The sequence below is a fragment of the Clinocottus analis genome, unplaced genomic scaffold (assembly GCF_023055335.1).
Source record: "Clinocottus analis isolate CAN_PGR_092001 unplaced genomic scaffold, fCliAna1.0.p SCAF_19, whole genome shotgun sequence".
Lineage (NCBI taxonomy): Eukaryota > Metazoa > Chordata > Actinopteri > Perciformes > Cottidae > Clinocottus > Clinocottus analis.
In genome coordinates, this window is record NW_027175920.1 from 16372071 (window position 1) to 16387876 (window position 15806).

At 46.5% G+C, this 15806-nt stretch overlaps 1 protein-coding gene across 8 annotated transcripts in view; it reads left to right on the forward strand.

The window, feature by feature from the left end:
- dnah9 (dynein, axonemal, heavy chain 9) overlaps positions 1–15806 on the forward strand; it is a 114986-nt gene that overhangs the window by 41556 nt on the left and 57624 nt on the right. For 6 of the 8 annotated variants that reach the window (XR_011077853.1, XM_068583601.1, XM_068583603.1 and 3 more), the window contains 11 exons: positions 763–1050; positions 2937–3147; positions 3236–3363; positions 4135–4243; positions 4654–4801; positions 6390–6564; positions 7273–7446; positions 7949–8156; positions 8322–8487; positions 9261–9363; positions 12426–12665. Coding sequence is in view for 7 of the 8 variants with exons in the window: in XM_068583601.1 (XP_068439702.1) it covers positions 763–1050; positions 2937–3147; positions 3236–3363; positions 4135–4243; positions 4654–4801; positions 6390–6564; positions 7273–7446; positions 7949–8156; positions 8322–8487; positions 9261–9363; positions 12426–12665 (1950 nt within the window). In the remaining variant the exon portion in view is untranslated. Of the gene's footprint in view, positions 1–762; positions 1051–1931; positions 2044–2226; positions 2396–2936; positions 3148–3235; positions 3364–4134; positions 4244–4653; positions 4802–6389; positions 6565–7272; positions 7447–7948; positions 8157–8321; positions 8488–8936; positions 9049–9260; positions 9364–12425; positions 12666–15806 lie in introns of those variants that run through there. The other 2 variants (XM_068583606.1, XM_068583607.1) reach the window with 2 other exon arrangements.

The window sequence follows — 15806 nt, forward strand, 5'->3', positions numbered from 1 at the left end:
TCTGCTGCTGGCTGCACCATGCTGCAGGCACCGGTGCATGCTGGGAGACTACAAGACACTCCTTGCCATCAGACTCAGCAGGGAGCTGGACTAAAGTGTGAATAAGAGTCCGTGTCCTCCAGTTTCATGGCAGTGACACGTCTGATACACGAGCCTGTGGACTGGACTCTCATCCCGACACGTGATGTACACGAGTTAGTGGCTTAGAGAAGCAACGCTGTGCACGATGACACAGACACATGGAAGATACGTCTGTCCATCCATCCATCGTGTATCATCTATTCATCATCTATCCATCCAACTACCTATCATCCATCTATCATCCAGCCATCATCTATCTCCCATTATTTAACCTAGAGCAGGTTAATCTGACTGTAGCATCACTTCTACCAGATCAACTCTCTAGATACATTATGAATATTATGTAGGACTTAAAGTCATTATATCGTATGTGTGTGTGTATATATATGTGTGTGTGTGTGTGTACACACACACACACACACACACATATATAGTGGTTGGATACAGAGCGTCACAGTCCCTCAGACTAAGCGTCTCCACCTCTGCTTGCGGCTCTCTGAGGCTTTTGATAGCTACAGCGTTGAGCTACATGCTAACCTCATTGCTAATAGGCCACAATAACAATGCTAGCATGCTAATGATGTTGGATGCTAACATGCTATAGCTAGCACTATTTAAAATGAGCCATAAGGTCGTGGTCTTGCTGAGCGCTGTGCTCACAGTCGCTCTGCTCTCCTGAAGGACCACTACGACTGGGGCCTCCGGGCCATCAAGTCGGTCCTGGTGGTGGCCGGCTCTCTGAAGAGAGGAGACCCGGGCCGAGCAGAAGACCAGGTGCTGATGCGAGCGCTGAGAGACTTCAACATCCCCAAGATTGTGACAGATGACATGCCGGTGTTCATGGGGCTGATAGGAGACCTGTTTCCTGCTCTGGACGTCCCCAGGAAGAGAGACCTGGACTTTGAGAAGCATGTCAAGGAGTCCATTTTGGATTTGAAGTTACAGGCTGAGGACAATTTTGTCCTCAAGGTAAGATAAACATGAATCCTCGATAGCCTCCTGTGACGCTTGTCTGCTGCAGTTTATCGGATTCACAAGTGTTGCCAAGGACAAAAGCAAACACAATCACACCTTGTCTGTGCGGCAGGAGCTCAGGCCCCAGATGGAGGTTCATCTTTAACAATGGAGACAGATATTACAGTTGTAGCACTTTCATTTAGATTTATCCTAGTTCTTTCCAAAAGCTATTTACCTCACGTCATAACGTTCCGCTGGGAGATACACATTAGTGTCAAACAAGTCTGCGGGATCTGGATGAATCGGACAAATATAGCAGAAAGCCAACGGTTGGCTACAATGAGCGTTCAGGTGCCCGAGCTGCTGAACTAATTCAACTCATTATATACGTGCAGACACACACACACATGCACAATAGAAGGCATTATATGTCAGAGACAGATGAACGCAGGACCAGGGGAAATAAGTGCAATCTGCCTCAGGTCAGACAGACACGGGAAGCACATAATAACAGTCCATCAGCGAGGCTGCTGCTGCACCATGCCACTTAACCCTGACATTGTGAGAGACAGAAATAAACAAAGAGGAGGAGAAACATTGTGAGCGAGAGAGTGAGAATGGAGGAGCGGTCAATAACAAGCATCCTCCCCCAGAGCCTGAACTTTTACTGTCTTTGTTTGTGCGGCCAACCTTTTGATTTCAGACAGCGAGGAGGGGAGGGGAGGAGAGGCAGACTGCATACCTTAAGCCTTTAGCCTGTGCTAGCGCTAGTCTCCCACATCAAAGCAGTAATCAGCCTTTGAGGGGTAAAGCCGCCTGGGCTCTGGCTGAATGGATGAGGAGTAGGAGCCCCGAGGAGCCGCTCGATGCCATTGATTGAGCTCGCCATCTGTATGTTTGAGTGGAATTCACTCGTTCTCCCTTTTGCTCTCTGCTGCACCCTCTGTAATGTCACCGAGCACACACGGGCTGTCAGGTGATGTTACACTGCAAGCCCAGGAAAAAGTAAGTGTTTGTTTGACTTCAGAGGGGTTCAAGTGCAGATGGAGGGAGGAACCCATCATTCATCCTGAAAGAGCTGTGAGAACAGAGAACGCTTCATACGACGTGTTTGGGGTTCAAAACTGTTCATCAGGAAACTATAATATCATATTACAATGTTTACCCTTCATTGTGTGGCTTGTCCAGCATCAGCACACTACAGGCTAACAACTAGCATGGAGGAGCCAACATGACACACGGGTTTGTCTGAGTCCAACAGTCCAAACACCATCCTAACGTCGACCCTCGCACTGCTCCTTGACCTCAGTGGTGAAGGTCACGGGGTCAAGGGAAGATACATACCAACCTGGTTCATGTATGACTTTATTAATATAACCTGGTTCATATATGACTTTATTAACATGACAACCTGGTTCATATATGACTTTATTAATATCACCTGGTTCATATATGACTTTATTAACATGACAACCTGGTTCATATATGACTTTATTAACACACCAGCCTGCTGCCCTGTGAACAGGGTGCATGTCCGTCATGAGCAGCAGCATGCAGACAGACAGACAGACAGACAGACAGACAGACAGACAGACAGACAGACAGACAGACAGACAGTCAGACAGTCAGACAGACAGACAGACACACAGAGACACAGACAGACAGACAGACAGGCAGACAGACAGACAGACAGACAGACAGACAGACAGACAGACAGGCAGACAGACAGACAGACAGACAGACAGACAGGCAGACAGACAGACAGACAGGCAGACAGACAGGCAGACAGACAGACAGACAGGCAGACAGACAGACAGACAGACAGACAGACACACAGACACACAGTCAGACAGGCAGACAGACAGAGTAACATGTTCCTCTCTGTACGGGTGTGTCAGGTGGTGCAGCTGGAGGAGCTGCTGGCAGTGCGTCACTCTGTGTTTGTGATCGGGAACGCCGGCACGGGAAAGAGTCAGGTGATGAGGTCACTGCAGCGGACCTATCAGAACATGAAGCGCAGACCCGTGTGGGCGGACCTCAACCCAAAAGCTGTGACCAATGACGAGCTCTTTGGCATCATCAACCCGGCAACCAGAGAGTGGAGAGATGGTGATGGCAGAGTCCTCAGGATGTCTGATCAGCACTACGTGTTTCATGACCTGAGTCCAACATGCAGCATGTGACCGTCTCCCTTCAGGCCTCTTCTCCAGCATCATGCGGGAGCTGGCCAACGTGAGTCACAGCGGACCCAAGTGGATCGTCCTGGACGGAGACATCGACCCCATGTGGATTGAGTCACTCAACACAGTCATGGACGACAACAAGGTGTGTGCGTGTGTGTGTGTGTGCGTGTGTGTTATGAATAAGTCTTTTATTTAGTATCTAAATGACAAAGGTTGCACATTTCCACTGTCTGTTCCTGCAGTTGAGTAAGAAGATGTGCTTGAGTCATCACTGACGGGAGAGAGTAGTACACTATTTGTTCTCAGTGGATGAGAGAACAAATGACAGTGTGAGCATGTGATGCTGACAGGGAAGGAGCTGAGAGCACCAGGGGACATAATCCAGCAGAGGCTGTGTGAACACAAACACACTTGTTCCTCATCTCTGAACTCTGACTGTCGTTGAGCAGCGTTGCAGCAGCACACGATCCAGGGAAACTTCTAGACCCTCTGCCACATTTAAAGCAACACCAAATGCAACCAGGAGAAATATGCATAAACCTATCTGACAGCTTCTTTGCATTATTTGGTGTTATTAATAACTGCCAAGGCAAACAACCACATGAATGTTAATCCATTTCAGAGTCCACAGAACATCACTTTGCATTCTGAACGTCGCTGTGAGGAACATGAAGTGTGTTGCCCGTCTGCTGACAACAGCCTCATGGACGCCATGTTGGATCCAAATGAATGTGTTCAAGCTAATTATTTGTCGTTTTCAAAGTCTTTTGATGAAGCGGGGATGGACTCTATACTCTGTGAGCAGCCCGAGGCCGGCCTGCTGCTGAACATAGAAGACAATGATCAGTCAGCCAGAGAGCAGCCGCCTGAACCCGAGTGCTCTGTGTGTCAACGTGCTCTCTGTTTCTGGAAGGTTCTGACTCTGGCCAGTAATGAGCGGATCCCTCTGAACCCCACCATGAGGCTGGTGTTTGAGATCAGCCACCTCCGTACTGCCACCCCTGCAACCGTATCCAGAGCAGGTGAGCCTCCCTCTGTGTCTCTTCCCTTTCCCTGGACTTCAAGACAATATTGTTGTATGTTTGACGTATTTTCAAATGTCTTTGCTGCCAGCCGGCATTACCAACCGCAAAAGGAGGCTGAGGGACTAATGACTAATTCACAAGTTTGTTCAAATGGTGTTCCAGCGTAATGGCACAGCCGCCTGTCGGCTGCTTTCTGCCTTCTGCTTGTGTCGGGGGGTCAAAGGGGGTGAAAGAGGGTGAAAGAGGGTCAAAGGAGGTCAAAGGGGGTGAAAGAGGGTCAAAGAGGGTCAAAGGGGGTCAAAGGGGGTCAAAGGGGGTCAAAGGGGGTCAAAGAGGGTCAAAGGGGGTCAAAGGGGCTGTGTTTTACTGTAGCCACCATGTCTGGTACTCCCTGTGTCTCGCTCCAGGTATCCTGTACATTAACCCAGCAGACCTGGGCTGGAACCCGCCGGTGTCCAGCTGGATTGACAGGAGGGAGGTCCAATCAGAGAAGGCCAACCTGACCATACTGTTCGACAAGTACCTCCCCTCTTGCCTGGACGGCCTCAGATCAAGGTAACGCGGCTCTCAGCATCACTCTGACATCCTCACAGTCGTGTCCGTCTGATGGCGTGGAGAGCAACATGGGAGGGGCTGTGCTAAAGGGTTGGACCGACGCCAACAGGAACTGACTCAGAAGAACTGGATGCATCCTGCTTTCTATGATGCAGGACCAGCCGCCTCCTCCAACACCTCATCACCCTGCTGTGAGAGACAGGAAGCAGAGGAGGCACCGCTGTCCATACCGCCACAGAGCTCAGAGAGAGATCCACAACACCTGTTGTCACAAAGAAGCTCTTTTTATTCTGTTCAGAAGGACATGAAATGACATGAAATGACATGAAATGAAGGCTGTAGAAGTATCATAACATTTGTGTTTGACCTGTTAGAGTATTCCTTATGTTTGGATGATGCAACGTTATATATAGATGTCACCTGAGTGCAGCCAGGTGTGTTTTGTTTAGAGAGCGGAAAGGAACCTATTTTACCGCACTAAGAACAGCATTAAGACGACATTAAGATATCTTGCATTAAGATATATCACATTAAGGTATATCACATTAAGATATATCACATTAAGGTATATCACATTAAGGTATATCACATTAAGATATATCACATTAAGATATATCACATTAAGGTATATCACATTAAGATATATCACATTAAGGTATATCACATTAAGATATATCACATTAAGGTATATCACATTAAGGTATATCACATTAAGGTATATCACATTAAGGTATATCACATTAAGATATATCACATTAAAATATATCACATGAAGATAAATTCATAATAAGATATATCACATTAAGATATATCACATTAAGATATATAACATTAAGATATATAATATTAAGATATATCACATTAAGGTATATCACATGAAGATATATCACATTAAGGTATATCACATTAAGGTATATCACATTAAGATATATCACATTAAGGTATATCACATTAAGGTATATCACATTAAGGTATATCACATTAAGATATATCACATTAAGATATATAACATTAAGATATATAATATTAAGATATATCACATTAAGGTATATCACATGAAGATATATCACATTAAGGTATATCACATTAAGGTATATCACATTAAGATATATCACATTAAGGTATATCACATTAAGGTATATCACATTAAGGTATATCACATTAAGATATATCATATTAAAATATATCACATTAAGGTATATCACATTAAGATAAATTCATATTAAGGTATATCATATTAAGATATATCACATTAAGATATATAATATTAAGATATATCACATTAAGGTATATCATATTAAAATATATCACATTAAGGTATATCACATTAAGGTATATCACATTAAGATAAATTCATATTAAGATATATCATATTAAGGTATATCGCCCCTTTGAAAGGCATTTAGACACAAAACAGGTTTTTTTTCTGTTTAAGAAGAGTTTTCATTTCTTTGTTATTGTTATTTGTTTTACAGTAAAGGATTTGAAGTGACATTATTCAAATGCACTTTAGTTTACCGACCGCCTCTTTGTACTTGGTTTCTGAGCTGAAGGAGAAAGGCGAGTGAGGTAAAGTGTCTGTGTTCAGGTTCAAGAAGATCATCCCCGTGCCCGAGCAGAGCACGGTCCAGATGCTCTGCTACCTGCTGGAGTGTCTGCTGACTCCAGAGCACGCCCCGCCGGACTGCGCCAAGGAGCTTCACGAGCTGTATTTTGTGTTCGCTGCGGTCTGGGCCTTCGGGGGAGCCATGTTCCAGGACCAGGTACGACGAGGGCCTCTGGCCGGGGAGGCGCTCTAGTGGTTGCATAAAGGGGGAAAATAGAACACAACTGAACAGATGAAGCATTTTTTTCTCTCTCAGAGATTTGCTCTTGCATTCTGGGTATTCCTCGGTATAATTCAAGCCCTGACGGCTCTTATGCAGCTCAACGCTGTGTCTCTCTTCATGAAAAGTCATTTGAAAGTTATTTTCACTTGAAAATATGGAAGTCTCCATCTGAAAATGAAGTGGACTCAATTCCCGCTCAACAACTCTCAGGCCGGCTGAATTTAAATCAGCAGGAGAGCCGCGGCGAGCAGTTGCTAAGCAATCCAGTTAACGCCGTACAGTAAGTGCGTCCGTCTAAGTTACGGGATAAAACGCTCTCCCCTTGGTACAAATGTACACTTTATTTTCCCATCACAGATGCATTTAAATGCTAAGTGCTTTTATTGACTGGAGTCGGTCGTGAATAGAGGAGCCGGGTAGCGAGGGGGGGCTGCCAACCGGCAGGTGACGAGGCTTCTTCCCCGTCCGAACCCGGCTGAAGGATCATAGGCCCGCCACCTCTCCTCCTCTACCCTTCAGCGGCTGTGGCCGTACCTCAGTGTTTCCATCCATTTGTCCTGTGGCCTGTATTCAGATCCATAGCCGCCGTCCGGGAGAGGAAGTCCTCTCAGAGTATTGACGTCTGTGTCTCTGTGAGCGCAGCTGCTGGACTACAGAGTGGAGTTCAGCAAGTGGTGGGTGGCCGAGTTCAAAACCATCAAGTTCCCGTCCCAGGGCACCGTGTTTGATTACTGCATCGACCCCGAGAGCAAGAAGTTTGAACCGTGGGCCAAGATGGTGCCCAAGTTTGAGATGGACACAGACTCACCTCTTCAGGTACAGCAGGTTGTTTCACAGCACACCTCATCCTTCATATCCTTCACTCAAACAGCAATGTGATTGGACGAACAGTTTGACGCTGCACCAACCGCTCGTTGTATTCACGGTGTAGAACAGTGGCTCTCATAGATCCCACATGGAGCTGCTGGCACGAACATCCAGCAGCTACCAGATGTCTGACTGAACTATTTCACCTTTTCTATTGTATGTCATCTACGTTAATGCCTTTGACAAAGTGGTCGGATTAAACTTGTAGACAAAGACATTAATTGATTATTCTGAAACAAATATTTAGCATATGAATTCATAATCAAATGAATTATCAGTTGCAGCTTTAGTATTGTGCCCGGACTATATGTTTACTTATAATATATATATATATATATATATATATATATATATATATATATATATATATATATATATATATATATATATATATATATATATACACATATACGTGTGTGTGTGTGGTGTGTGTGTGTGTGTGTATGCACAGGCGTGTCTGGTCCACACCACAGAGACCATTCGGGTCCGTTACTTCATGGACCGTCTCCTGGAACGTCGCCGCCCCGTCATGCTGGTCGGGAACGCCGGCACAGGGAAGTCCGTGTTGGTCGGGGACAAACTGGGATCGTTGGATGCAGAGAAATACATGATCAAAAATGTCCCCTTTAACTATTACACCACGTCTGAGATGCTCCAAGGTAGGACCCGTGCATGAGAAAGCTGTGCTCCGTTTGGCCTGCAGCCGTGTTGGAGCCGTGTCTGGATGATCTGCTCTTCCAGTTGAATGAAATGCACTCTGAACCAGGACGTGCATACTGCTATTCAGTCGCTCCTCTCACTGCTGCGGCTCCTCTCCCACACAGCTGTGCTGGAAAAGCCCCTCGAGAAGAAAGCTGGGCGCAACTACGGCCCTCCAGGCAGCAGGAGGCTGATCTACTTCATCGACGACATGAACATGCCAGAGGTGGACGCATACGGGACGGTGCAGCCGCACACACTCATACGCCAGCACATGGACTACAACCACTGGTAGGCCTCAGTCACTGATGTCGCCATGCTATCCATATATATATGGATAGCATATACACAGCATATGTAAGAGCAAACTCGTCTGTGCTGTGTAACGAGGCTTTCTGCACAGTGTCTCTGGGGGATTGTCAGGAAACACATCGGCACTGGAATTGTTCCTCACTTTGATTGCTTCACTGATGGACAGTTTTAGAGATTTTCTCAGTGTATTCACACAGAAAAGGATCATTCAGATAATGGGGCGCCAGCAGCTGGTCGGTGTAATACCCTCACACTTCTCCTGATAACGCCTTTAGTATTCAGTGACATGCCTCTGTATTACTGTGCTACAACTTTTATAAGCCACATCTCAGGGGAGGGTGGTGTGAGTCCCCTCAGAGGCATTGTGCTCATCTCTCTGACCCCGTGAGGCCGTTCTGAACACGCTCAGTGTGCCGACGCCGGCCGGCCGGACACGCTCCGCCCAGCAGAGATGCTGGAGGACTCAGCTATGAAATTGAGAGGAAGGAAGATGCTACTAAACCACGCCAGCTTACGTGGGAGCTGAGGCTTCACATCAGGGTGTGTGTGTGTGTGTGTGTGTGTGTGTGTGTGTGTGTGTGCGTGTGTGTGTGTGTGTGTGTGTGTGTGTGTGTGTGTGCAGTTGCGTGTTTGTGTGCATCCAAGACTGTTAAATAATGATTTCTTTTCTGCATGTTTGCGTGTGTGTGTGTGTGCGTGTGTGTGTGTGTGTGTGTGTGTGTGTGTGTGTGTGTGTGTGTGTGTACTCCCAGGTATGACCGTAATAAGCTGCTTTTGAAGGAAATACACAGTGTTCAGTACGTGTCCTGCATGAACCCCACAGCTGGCAGCTTCACCATCAATCCACGGCTGCAGGTACACACACACACACACACACACACACACACACACACGTTACATGTGCCCTAATCACAGAAATGTTTTTCTTGATATTTGTCTCTGCTTTACATTCATTATATACGTACATGTGAATTCTTTGGACAAAACGTATTTTCTGCCCTTCATGCCTCAGACTGAACCTCTGTGGTGGAGGAACACGTTCAGCATTGTGTTTCATTTGATGGTTCATGTTTGTGTTCAGACTGATCTCTTTTGAGCACAAGATGAATAAAATAAAACTTCTCTCCACGGCTGCTCGCTCAGCTGTGTCAGCTGTGCCTACATGTACCAGGATGCATTGCGCTGCCTGCTGAATAATACAATGAAGGAAATGTTCTCACACCTGGACAGAGAGGAAGACCTGACACCAGAATGAGACAGAACCTAATGACACTCAGTAAACCCGTCTGGATTCATGGTTCCACTATTCACTATGTGTTCACAGAGTGAGACGTGAACACCTTCACGCTGAGCGCTGCCTCGCTGGAGAGCCTCCACCGTTACGTCAGGATGACCAGAATGGAGACTTGACTCTGAAGATATAAATCCAAACAAATGACTCACACAATATTGTTTTAGTTAGAACAGCTGGTCTATAGTTTTAACAGGAGGAACCTTTGCCTTTGTTGGGGACTTTTCTTCGTGAGCGATTAATCCACATTTGGCACTCCAGAGAGTTACAGGAAGAGAAAAGAGATAAATATTCATTTTAGGGCTCTCATACATGATTTCTTTTTTTTGAAATATGGTTGAATTCATCAGTGTCAATGAGGCTCACAGTGGAAAACATCCAGAGACGATGCAGAGAATACACATGGGACACACACACACACACACACACACACACACACACACACACACACATATAGATTAGATGAAGAAAGTTCACCTTTACAACTGAGAGAAATGTGACATTTACAAGCAGTGCAGCTGTTGATAGACTGCACAGATGATTTGATCCGTTAAACGCTGTGTTACGGCTGAACTAGTGACCTGAGTGAGAGACGCAGAGCAGAGAGACTGGAGAGAGGATGAACAGAGAGGGTGTGAAAGCAGCAGCAACAACGACATGCTTAATCTCACGAATAGCTCAACTCAAACTGACTCATTTAACACTGGAAGACCTCGTCCATCAAGACTGTGTCCACAAGAACTACATCGTGGTGTGTCTGCCTCGGGCCATGCTACACTGTAGCCATGCTACACTGTAGCCATGCTAGACCGTAGCCATGCTACACCGTAGCCATGCTAGACCGTAGCCATGCTACACTGTAGCCATGCTAGACCGTAGCCATGATAGACCGTAGCCATGCTACACTGTAGCCATGCTACACCGTAGCCGTGCTACACTGTAGCCGCGCTACACCGTAGCCATGCTACACCATAGCCATTCAACACCGTAGCCATGCTACACCGTAGCCATGCTACACTGTAGCCATGCACGACCGTAGCCATGCTAGACCGTATCCATGCTACACCATAGCCGTGCTACACCGTAGCCATGCTACACCGTAGCCGTGCTACACTGTAGCCATGCTAGACCGTAGCCGTGCTACACTGTAGCCATGCTAGACCGTAGCCATGCTAGGCCGTAGCCATGCTACACTGTAGCCATGCTAGGCCGTAGCCATGCTACACTGTAGCCATGCTAGACCATAGCTATACTAGACTGTAGGCATTCTAGACCGTAGCCATGCTACACCGTAGCCATGCTAGACCGTAGCCATGCTACACTGTAGCCATGCTACACTGTAGCCATGCTAGACCGTAGCCATGCTACACCGCATCCATGCTACATTGTAGCCATGCTAGACCGTAGCCATGCTACATTGTAGCTATGCTACATTGTAGCCATGCTACACTGTAGCCATGCTAGACCGTAGCCATGCTAGGCCGTAGCCATGCTACACTGTAGCCATGCTAGACCGTAGCCATGCTACACCGTATCCATGCTACACTGTAGCCATGCTAGACCGTAGCCATGCTACATTGTAGCTATGCTACATTGTAGCCATGCTACACTGTAGCCATGCTAGACCGTAGCCATGCTACACCGTAGCCATGCTAGACCGTAGCCATGCTAGACCGTAGCCATGCTACACTGTAGCCATGCTAGACCGTAGCCATGCTACACCGTATCCATGCTACACTGTAGCCATGCTAGACCGTAGCCATGCTACATTGTAGCTATGCTACATTGTAGCCATGCTACACTGTAGCCATGCTAGACCGTAGCCATGCTACACCGTAGCCATGCTAGACCGTAGCCATGCTACACTGTAGCCATGCTAGACCGTAGCCATGCTACACCGTATCCATGCTACACTGTAGCCATGCTAGACCGTAGCCATGCTACATTGTAGCTATGCTACATTGTAGCCATGCTACACTGTAGCCATGCTAGACCGTAGCCATGCTAGGCCGTAGCCATGCTACACTGTAGCCATGCTACACCGTAGCCGTGCTACACCGTAGCCATGCTACACCTTTGAATCCTCCAACAAACCATCACCTGCCCAACAGAGGTGGTGAGGTCAGAGCTGGTCTTCTGGTGTCTGTTAGACTAAAGGACGTGATGCTTTGCATCATTTCAGGTATTTAAATTGAGACTCTTTCATTCCCGGTAGTTCACCGTCAATCCGAGTCAAGGTTGCTTCAGACTTGTTACATTTAAAATCCATCACCACGTCCTTGTTTTTTAACATGGACCTGGAATAGTTATCTTTGCATCCTCTGAGAACATTTTGGAAAGCCATATCTGTTTGTGATCAAAGCCTTCTGCTCTGTACTTATGTAGAACCACGGAAACATCTCACCCTCAACTAGATTGATATTGACACTGCGTAATGTTAGTTTGAAGGACTTCTAGGTCACTGGGAGCGTGTCCGCATCTGTGTCCCGACACATCCACGTGGACAATGCAGCACACATAATTACTTGACTTTATGATTACAGACCAAACTTCCCGACGGTCATATTTGTCCCACTTCTTTCCCTGATGTGCAACAACATGTTCACTGCTGCCTCTCCCTCCTCAGCGCCACTTCTCCGTCTTCGCCCTGTCCTTTCCTGGAGCCGAGGCCTTGAGCACCATCTACACCTCCATCCTGGCGCAGCACCTGAGAGGAGAGGGCTTCAGCGCAGCCCTGCAGAAGAGCTGCCCCACCCTGGTCCAGCTGGCCCTGGACCTGCACCAGCGCATCTCTTCCTCCTTCCTCCCCACTGCAGTCAAGTTCCACTACATCTTCAACCTGCGAGACCTCTCCAACATATTCCAGGTGACACAGATAGAAAATATGCGAGAAGGATTTATCTCCACAGACCTTCTTTGAGAAGGACGCCCTGAGGTTAATCTCTTCACAATGAAATGTCACAAGTTACCTCCAGAAAGTTGTGTGCTTCTTCACATCACTCCATTTCCATTTTTAAACCTACTTTCCCTTGATTCTCTGCTTCCCATGTGGAGAGAGCCAGGCTTCTGTCACTAATTTCTCATCTAAATTATTATTGATTTAAGAGCTGGGTCTGAAAGCTGGAAATAAGTCTGAAATAAGTGTAACAGAAAATAGAATGGATTTGCCCTTCCACGGGTGTTAGAGATGATTTAATGTATTTAAATGAATATAATATCAGAATGCAGAGGCTGTCAAGGGAGACTCTTCAGGGCAATGTTTCTGTCTAGATTCTCCACGGTATCATGGAGGGCAGGCTCTTTCATTTAACTCTCTCCATTGTAACATTAATGCTTTAAGCCACTGAGCTATAGGAACTTTCAGATTTCATAATTCCATCTGTAAGTTTACAAAGCTCTGACTTCTTACTATAGCCTACTATTACACGTATGAGATACATAGGAGTAGTGATATGCAAGTTATATTCAGTGTATTAAGGCTGCACTAATTCATATTATTTTACTCAACAATGGATCAAATCTTTTTTTGTGATGTAAAGCAGTAGGCGGTCGGTTAAAAGCAAAGACTGCTATGCACATATGCAGGCTGAGATTGATAACAGGATGCCACTCAGGACCAGTTAAAGAAAGACTCACACAGCGTCTCTGAGGCCTGAACCCTCGGAGACGTCACCTGACGACCCTGCAGGCTCCAAAGGGTCTGAAGAGGAACGAGACAGCGCTGTCACCACCATGACCCAAACAATGTGGGCTTCATGTGATGCTTTTTGACCTGAGGAGAGCTAGTGTCGAATAGTCTGTTTACTCATCTTTGTCAAAACAAAAGCATCTGTAGACTATAGGCTCTGCATTCTTCATGACCCTTTCATGTACCATCTTTAATCCTTTATGGAAATGTTTCTGTTAAACTTTGATATGCTCGGCTGAGCACATGTGCCGTCCGACCTCAGGCGAAGTCTGCAGAAATGTGGACCGAGGAAAAGTGCGCATAAAGGCTCCACATGTCTGCCAGAGCCCCCAAGCACTTGATGATTTGACAGTTAACAGCCCTCAACCCTCGTGGACTCTGCAGCAGCGTGCCTCAAAGTCTGAGCGTCTGTGAGCGTGAACCTGTGAGCGTGAACCTGTGAGCGTGAACCTGTGAGCGTGAACCAGTGAGCGTCAACCTGTGAGCGTGAACCAGTGAGCGTGAACCCGTGAGCGTGAACCCGTGAGCGTGAACCCGTGAGCGTCAACCTGTGAGCGTGAACCCGTGAGCGTGAACCCGTGAGCGTGAACCCGTGAGCGTGAACCTGTGAGCTGTGAGCATCGAGCCTGAGAGGCCGAAGCTAGCAACTGTGCTAGTGTGAGCTAAAGGCTAACGTCAACATGCTAGCAAAGACAATGGCTACAAAGACAATGGGCACCTGCTGATGTTTAGCATTGTCACCTCTTAGCTTACCGTCTTAGCATGCTAAGGCTAATTAGCATTGGCCACAAATACAGCTGAGGCTGATGGGAATGTCAGACTCTTTGAGGTGTTAGATCATAAAATATTGACTTGATAATGAAGCTGGAGGAAATGTTACAGTGAATACAGGTTTTATGCACATTTTCACATTGAATAGCTGCGTGGTGTTAGCATGATGGAATGATGGTCAGAGGATCGATCTATACATATTATTATTGTGTTAAGTATTTATTTTAGAGCCTGCCTGCGTTCACCAATGTATTCAGCCACTCTCAGAGCATCAGACCTATATACCGTGTATAATGTGTCTAAAGGCTAGCGGGTCGGTACACACACTAAATATACAAAGAAAGAAGAAGAAACATAGTAGTATTGTTTTAAGTTGAGATCCAAAAAGAAAGAACATCCACAGAAATGTATCTATATTAAATGTTATCATTTACCGTATTTGCTATATTTCCATTTTGGAATTGATCAACGTAGCGTTAGCCTTATCAGACATTAGCTTTAGAATAGCTTTACATGTATCCATCCCAAAACAGAGAGAAAACAGGCCAAAGGTAATTCTGTCCTTTAGTTTTGAATTACAGCCTCACATAGCATTAGTCTCCACCTCCAACACTTCAAATGCTACTTCAAAGACAAAGAGAGACAACGAGAGACAACGAGAGACAACAAGAGACAAAGAGAGACAACGAGAGACAACAAGAGACAACAAGAGACAACGAGACACAACGAGAGACAACGAGAGACAACAAGAGACAAAGAGAGACACAGAGAGACAAAGAGAGACAACAAGAGACAACAAGAGACAAAGAGAGACAAAGAGAGACAACGAGAGACAACAAGAGACAAAGAGAGACACAGAGAGACAAAGAGAGACAACAAGAGACAACAAGAGACAAAGAGAGACAACAAGAGACACAGAGCGATAACAAGAGACACAGAGAGACAACGAGAGACAAAGAGAGACAACAAGAGACAACAAGAGACACAGAGAGACAAAGAGAGACAAAGAGAGACAACGAGAGACAACAAGAGACAACGAGAGACAAAGAGAGACAAAGAGAGACACAGAGAGACAAAGGAGACAGAGTCATGTCCTGTACTTCACACCTGGATGGCTTGTTGCCCTGAGAGACTTTAGTCCTTCACTGCATCATCACAATCGCTGCCATGAGGCATGAGCAGGTTTAGCCGCTCAAACCCTGTGAGGGTGTTGTGGTGCTGACTGTCTGTCCAGCCGCTGAGAGGAGAGGACTAAATGGCCTCGTGGAGCTGTTTGAAGAGGCTCTGCCTCACCTCATCTGGCTCTAACGGCTCAGGGCAGCTGGGGAGAGGTGAGCGGCCATCAGCTCTCGGCCTGCCTCGGCCTGCCTCGGCCTGCCTCGGCCTGCCTCTGTGCCTCTGCGGCTTCAGAAGTGGGAACGTGTTGGCGAGACGGTGCAATCCTCCCTCTGGTTTGGAGCGTGAGGCTAAATGGTTGTCACTCAGTGTTTTCTGGCTCAACGTATCAGACGTTTGCCTCAGCCGAAATAATTGGGTGATCTTTGTGAT